This window comes from Poecilia mexicana, unplaced genomic scaffold (genome assembly GCF_051168715.1).
Source record: "Poecilia mexicana isolate PSO_F unplaced genomic scaffold, ASM5116871v1 scaffold_19, whole genome shotgun sequence".
In the NCBI taxonomy this organism is placed as follows: Eukaryota; Metazoa; Chordata; class Actinopteri; order Cyprinodontiformes; family Poeciliidae; genus Poecilia; species Poecilia mexicana.
Genome location: NW_028263388.1, coordinates 767724 through 775054, shown reverse-complemented (window position 1 = coordinate 775054; position 7331 = coordinate 767724). Strand labels below are relative to the sequence as shown.

General features: G+C 50.2%; 1 protein-coding gene across 2 annotated transcripts in view; it reads right to left on the bottom strand.

The window, feature by feature from the left end:
* Positions 1-1129: 1129 nt before the first annotated feature.
* rhbdf1b (rhomboid 5 homolog 1b (Drosophila)) overlaps positions 1130-7331 on the bottom strand; it is a 28433-nt gene continuing 22231 nt past the window's right edge. Inside the window, exons 7-20 of one of the 2 annotated variants that reach the window (XM_088016434.1) lie at positions 6376-6495; positions 5145-5527; positions 4832-5062; positions 4644-4755; positions 4494-4568; positions 3928-4089; positions 3747-3847; positions 3304-3367; positions 3117-3211; positions 2924-2999; positions 2307-2407; positions 2041-2194; positions 1449-1672; positions 1130-1377 (exon numbers count right to left, since the gene is read on the bottom strand). In XM_088016434.1, coding sequence (XP_087872560.1) covers positions 1182-1377; positions 1449-1672; positions 2041-2194; positions 2307-2407; positions 2924-2999; positions 3117-3211; positions 3304-3367; positions 3747-3847; positions 3928-4089; positions 4494-4568; positions 4644-4755; positions 4832-5062; positions 5145-5527; positions 6376-6495 — 2094 coding nt within the window. In that variant the 3' untranslated portion in view covers positions 1130-1181. The remainder of the gene's footprint in view (positions 1378-1448; positions 1673-2040; positions 2195-2306; positions 2408-2923; positions 3000-3116; positions 3212-3303; positions 3368-3746; positions 3848-3927; positions 4090-4493; positions 4569-4643; positions 4756-4831; positions 5063-5144; positions 5528-6375; positions 6496-7331) is intronic. The other variant, XM_088016435.1, reaches the window with a different exon arrangement.

Genomic DNA, 7331 nt, shown 5'->3' with positions numbered 1-7331 from the left:
CGCTCAGAGCAGGTTCTGACGCTCAGAGCGGGTTCTGACGCTCAGAGCGGGTTCTGACGCTCAGAGCGGGTTCTGACGCTCAGACCGGGTTCTGACGCTCAGACCGGGTTCTGACGCTCAGAGCGGGTTCTGACGCTGAGAGCCGGTTCTGACGCTCAGACCGGGTTCTGACGCTCAGAGCAGGTTCTGACGCTCAGACCGGGTTCTGACGCTCAGAGCGGGTTCTGACGCTCAGAGCGGGTTCTGACGCTCAGACCCGGTTCTGACGCTCAGAGCAGGTTCTGACGCTCAGAGCCGGTTCTGACGCTCAGACCGGGTTCTGACGCTCAGAGCGGGTTCTGACGCTCAGAGCCGGTTCTGACGCTCAGAGTAGGTTCTGACGCTCAGACCGGGTTCTGACGCTCAGACCGGGTTCTGACGCTCAGAGCAGGTTCTGACGCTCAGACCGGGTTCTGACGCTCAGACCGGGTTCTGACGCTCAGACCCGGTTCTGACGCTCAGACCCGGTTCTGACGCTCAGAGCAGGTTCTGACGCTCAGAGCCGGTTCTGACGCTCAGACCGGGTTCTGACGCTCAGAGCAGGTTCTGACGCTCAGAGCCGGTTCTGACGCTCAGAGCCGGTTCTGACGCTCAGAGCAGGTTCTGACGCTCAGAGCCGGTTCTGACGCTCAGACCGGGTTCTGACGCTCAGAGTAGGTTCTGACGCTCAGACCGGGTTCTGACGCTCAGACCGGGTTCTGACGCTCAGAGCGGGTTCTGACGCTCAGACCGGGTTCTGACGCTCAGACCGGGTTCTGACGCTCAGACCCGGTTCTGACGCTCAGACCCGGTTCTGACGCTCAGAGCAGGTTCTGACGCTCAGAGCAGGTTCTGACGCTCAGAGCCGGTTCTGACGCTCAGAGTAGGTTCTGACGCTCAGAGCAGGTTCTGACGCTCAGAGCAGGTTCTGACGCTCAGAGCCGGTTCTGACGCTCAGAGTAGGTTCTGACGCTCAGAGCTGGTTCTGACGCTCAGAGCAGGTTCTGACGCTCAGAGTAGGTTCTGACGCTCAGAGCAGGTTCTGACGCTCAGAGCAGGTTCTGACGCTCAGAGCCGGTTCTGACGCTCAGAGTAGGTTCTGACGCTCAGAGTAGGTTCTGACGCTCAGAGTAGGTTCTGACGCTCAGAGCTGGTTCTGACGCTCAGAGCAGGTGTGCGTTCAGGTCGTACTTCTCACAGAACTTGTCTGTGACCGGGACGCAGGTGAGGAACTCGCACCAGTCGCATTTGAGCGGGTAAACGTAGAAGAGGACGGCCAGCGCGGCGAACAGACCCAGGAAGACCAGCAGGAAGCCGCAGATCTGGAGCCGCTTCCTGTACGAGTCGGAGCGGCCAAAGCTGAAACAGGAAGTGGACGTTTACAGACGGAACGGATCCTGGATCCTTTTGGCTTCACTCTGCTGACCCACCTGATGTACGGCAGGAAGGCGAAGGACAGGAAGAAGCCCGACAGGAAGCCGCAGACGTGGGCGAAGTTGTCGATCCACGGCAGCAGACCGAAGGAGAAGAAGAAGACGGAGATGGCGGCGAGCTTGGCGAACGCTCGCCACGGCCGCTCCAGGATCTGCCAGCTCTGGAAAAGCTCCACGAAGAGGCAGGCCAGGATGCCGAACTGGCTGCCGGCGGGACCCACCTGGAGCGGGGCACAGGAAGAGGAAACAGGAAGAGGAAACAGGAAGAGGAAACAGGAAGCAGATCCCTCTTTAGGGTTGGGTACGGCTGGTCGATAAATCTGATCTATCAATAAATAAAATGTTTGCTTTCAAAAGAAAAACGTGAAAATTTTCCACCAATTGTCTCCTGGGGTTGCCGTAGTTTAGAGTGATGTCATCGCAGCCAAAATACAAAAAGATTGAACAGAAACGGTGGAGAAAGTTTAACTGGAACATTTTCTGCTGTTTGTCTTCAGGATGAAATCCCAACAAAACCTCCAGTTGGTGGATTTAATGTGAGAAACATGAAGGGTAAGACGTGTGTCATGTCTCCGCCAGGCTGCCGTACCTCTGCTCTGTAGGGCAGGAAGATGGCGGAGGCCAGGTTTCCTGTGACGCCGCTCAGCAGGTAGATGATGGAGATCCGGAGCCAGCCTGCCAACTTCTCCAAATCCCTGAGAACCGACATCTGGAAAAACACCGAGACCAGGCAGTGCAGGACGCTGCAGACACACAGGACACGCTGCAGTCACAGCCTGCCACCAGCTGGAGGCGCTGCAGTCACAACCTGCCACCAGCTGGAGGCGCTGCAGTCACAGGAAGAAGCTGACCGACCCGGCATGCAGGAAGAGAGACAGCCAGAGGCGGGAGAACTGATCTGGGATCTGTGGGTTGAGGAACGGCAGCAGGCCGCAGACATCGTCCATACAGGCCACCTGGAAGACACAGTGACATCATCAGGTGTCAACCATGAAGCCCCGCCCCCTGTGACACTGCTGAAAATCTGCTTTATTCTAGCTCCAGTCTGTTTGCCTAGTCAAAGTCCAGTCTGTTGCTGATTTGTGAACGCTAATCGACCTCTGGTCCTCCAAACCTCAGTCTGGTTCGGTTTGAATGTGAACACCAAGTGGACCAGAGACCGCTCCAGAAGCAGGAAGTGAACTACTGCGCAGGGCATTCTGGGTAAATACAACCAAAGCTAACATGCTAGCCTAGCGTTAGCAGCAGAAATGGCTCCTTGTCTTTAGCCTAAAGAGAAATCCTCCAACCGCTAAAATCCTCCATCTTGTTTCCATCTGGTGAAGAAGGAAGTTGCTCTCAGTGTCTTCAGAGGTTTTGTGTCGTTTCCTTCAGTGGTTCTTGGTGCAGCGCCCCCACAGGCCAGGAGGGGAACAGGTTGGTTTGACTCAGAGCAGCTGCAGGTGGAGCAGATGGTGGAGTTTTTCTGGTACCTGTGAGCAGAGCGTAGCTTCCTCATGGAAGTATCCGTGCATGAAGTCGCAGTATTCTCTGGACGTGATTTCACACCTGAAACAAACAATTCCTGTTAAACATCCTCATCTGAAAACCTGAAGCCATCTCTCTGTTTGTTTTTGAGGAACCGTGTTCTGGATCCAGAAGGTTCTGTGCCGGTCGGGTTCTCACCGTCCCTTGGTGCCGATGCAGCAGGGCCGGCCCGTGATGCTGCAGTCGATGTGAGGCAGGTTGGTGTGGTTCCCAGAGTCCAGCTTAGTGCAGATCTACAGGTCCGACCAGAACCAGGAGGCAGAATCAGACATCATGCAGACATAATAATCTAATAATAATCTAATAATGGATGTGCTGGCCGTACCGGCCACTCTGTGATGTCGTCGCTCCACTCATGCGGTGAAACTGAAGCGGGTTCTTGGCAGATTCTGCGCGTTCAGCAGAAACAGTGAAGGTTACAGTGAATCTGTCAACATGTTGAACTTCAGCTTCGACTTTCTGAGGTGTAAAAATAAAACATCCTGCAGATGAAACAGAACCAGCCTAACAACTGAAACGCTGCAGTTTTCTGACTGTGGAGGAGTACTGGCCCGGTTCGGTCCAGTGAACGTCACACAAAGCAGCCCCAAAGCCTCATTCCTCCACCGCCGTGCTTTGTGCTGAGGGAAGGTTTGGGTTTTCATCAGAAGTTTTGACTGATGATTTCATCTTTTATTTTACTGCTGGCCTCCAGTGTTTCTCCTCCAGAGCAACAAAACTCAGATGCTAAGACCTGCCGACTCCAGAACGTGTTCTGTTCCGGGTCACCTGGGGTCCTGGTGGCAGACTGAGCCGTGTTGCCGTGGTTCCCCCTCTAAATATGGAGCGCTGGCGTGTTGAGGCCACTTCACCCAAACTGCCAGGGTGTTCTGCAGACAGACACACTTCAGATTGCCAAGCAGCTTCAGTCTGAGGGAACCTGAAAGCATCGCGGAGTTCTTCCACCCACCGAACATTCCTCCTGCAGCGTCTGCAGGCAGCCGGAGCGGTCGTTCCGGACGCAGCAGCCGGATTGTCGTTCTCTCACCTTTGTCTCCTCAATCAGCTGCTGGATCTCTTCGTCTTGACGCATGCATGGAGAAAACTTCGCACCCAGGTGGATGAGCGCCTCCTGCAGGACAGCAGGTAGAAACATTACAGTTTGGAAAAGCAGACAGGAAATAAAAACTTAAAATAATCTTCAACAATGTTCTCTGCAGGGAGAAATGTATAAGCCTTCAGATCTCAACCATTAACATGAAACTGGATTCTACAGTCGGTCTGTTTCCTCCTCATCATAAAATGTTTGGATTATTCATGTTCACTTTCAATAATCTGCTGGAAGTTTTTCAGAATTTTCCAAACTTTTTAAGAAATCTTTGCTTCTGCAAAATTTTTCAGTTCTAATATTTGTTCAGCAACTTCAACATTTTTATCTTCCCTCCTGTTAATATAATTATTTCTTAAAGCGTTTATCAAAACATTTTAATTGTTTTGTTTCAGTTTCTGAAAGCCGTTCAGTGGTTTGGTTCTTACCGAGTTCGGACCGACCCAGAAGTTCTGCTGCTGCACAAACTTCACGTTTTCATAAACTCCCTTATTTCTCAGCACCTGGAGGGAATCGAAGGAGAAACATTCAGAGGAGACGATTATGGACAGATTATTACAGATTATAATCCGGCTCACAGAGTCGACGGTCTCGTGCTGCGTGAATCCGAGCGGCGCGATGCCGTAGATGGACACGGACAGGACGGTGACCAGCAGGTGGACGAAGGTGATCCAGTAGCTGAAGAAAGGCCTGAAGAAGAAAACATGACGGGTCACAGAGTCGGCTGACCTTTGAACCCGGAGCAGAGGTCGAGCAGAGGTCGTGCCTGTGGTCGTCCATGTCTTGGATCTGCTTCTGGACGAAGCTGTCCAGGCGCTGGCGGTAGGTCCGGTTGGTGAGTCGGCCCACCATGCCCAGTCCGTACGGCCTCTTGTCCCGGGCGAACAGCTTCTGGACCGGCGCCGCGATCCTGCGCCCGCGCCGCTGCGGCCCGCTCGCCGCCTCCTGCTGCAGCAGCGCGCCGTCCTTCGCCTTCCGCCAGCCTCGCTCCAGCGGCCTGCGGAGACGGAGGAGGGAGTAGTCATGGAAACGCTCCGGTTTACCTGTGAGGTCACACTCTGGTTCAAAACTCCGCCCACAGCATCAGGTGAGTCCGCTCCAGCTTGGTCCGGTCCACAGCGTTTCCTGGCGGAGCGTTTCCTGGCGGAGCGTTTCCTGTCGGAGCATTTCCTGTCGGAGCGTTTCCTGGCGGAGCGTTTCCTGTCGGAGCGTTTCCTGGCGGAGCGTTTCCTGTCGGAGCATTTCCTGTCGGAGCGTTTCCTGGCGGAGCGTTTCCTGTCGGAGCGTTTCTTGGCGGAGCGTTTCCTGTCGGAGCGTTTCCTGGCGGAGCGTTTCCTGGCGGAGCGTTTCCTGGCGGAGCGTCTCCTCTCTCGGCGCCGGGCTCCAGCCGCTGCAGGTCGGTCTCTGACGGCGTCTCAAACACGTCGTCGGCGTAGCTGGACGTCTCTTCCTGGAAACCGTCCTGCAGAGGAAAAAATGAAAAACATTTCTGATTTATTTAATAAGATTTAATTTATTTTTTCTTCACTTTCTTTCCTAAAAAAATATTATAATTTTTAAAAAGTGGATTTTATCTCAATCCTCACAAGACGGAGTATCAGGAAAAGCTCTGAGAATTTTTGTGTAATTCCAAAAATAAAGTTATAATATTAGCAGAATAAAGACCCAATTTTACCAGAAGAACACCTTAACGTCTTGCATTAAAGAAAATCAAGGTTTTATTAGTTATCAGGATCTGATCAGTTCAGTCCGTCTGGATTTTCCTCTGAACAAACTCAGTTATTTGGAAAACAGTTTAAATTCCTGGTGACATTTTGCTGCTGACGTTTTCAAACATGAAATATTTCTTTGCCTGTAAAACTGATGCCAACGTAGAACATCACAAAATGCTCCACATTCATCATCAATTTATTCATCTTTGTGCAGCAGTTGCACATTTATCCTGATATTACGACTTTATTCCTGTAAAATTAATCGGTCTTATCCTGACCACAACACTCACCGACCTGAACGCAAAGTCCAGATTAACAGAACGCTTCGCAAACAAGATGGCCGCCCTGAGCGATGACATCACTACAGAAGCCCAAAGAGTGGACTGGTGGGATAAAATCCAGATTTTTCAAAAGTAAATCTTCAAAAACCAAAATATGTATTAATTAATAATTGATTTATCGCCGAGTCTCCATATGAAAATCCAACAACTGAGTCTGAGATAAAACAGAGTTTTTAAATCGGCTTTGAACATCAAAACGTTTATATTATTATTCACATTTTTAACTCCTGCTTGGGGAACAAATGCGTGTTTCTCACTCTGCTGAAGAACGAAGTGTCCAACTCGTCCGGGAAATCTGTCGTGTCGTCGTCATAGAAACTGGGAGGCATGAAGCTCCGCCTCCGCCTCCCGGTGCCGCCCTCAGCCGCCGTCCGACCCTGAAATCAACAACAGAACCCAGTCAAGACGCAGGGTCAGAACCAGAACCGGACCAGACCGGAACCGGATCTGAGACGGACGTTAGCAGTTAAAAAATCAGCCAAAACAAACAATTATTCAGAGTTTGCGTTTGAAAAAACTCCTGGATTAGCAGCTAATTTGATGGAAAAATTAAACTGAAATATTTTTCTTATTAACATCAGAAAGTTGTTGGAACAAATGTTGAAAAATAAGATTTAAATAAATATCCCTGTGCCGTTACTGGTGCATGTCTGATGCAAAGGCTTTCTAACACCTTTCTCACGTCACGACTCTGAAGACCACAGGACGTCGTCAGCAGGTTTAATGACAATTAAAAGGGTAAAACTGAAATCAAGACAAAAAATACAATAAATATGTGATCATATGCAGGATAAAATACAATACATTCAATTTCTACCGAACATCACATCTATATGCGTACATCTAGGCTACCAACTGCGCACCCGATAACCTCGCATCTAATTAATATAACAAACGTACTCTACCTTAAAACAACACATTAGAGCGTTATCTCTAGACAGAAGCAATGTTACAAAGTTACAAACTTAATACATACCGGCAATGCAACCATACATGAAAGATTTCAACAGTAATTTACACCAGCGGTGTCTATTTCTACCGTTTAATAAGTTTTGTTTCGAATAACAAAAAACTTGCTAAGTTGTAGTACCTGAAAATAACATGAGAGGGCAGGCTTTCTCCCTTTTTTCTTGTATAGTACTAAAAAAAAACAGCATTTATAACTTCAAAACAGAACAATCCCTTTTAAAGACAGAAACAGAACATTGCTACC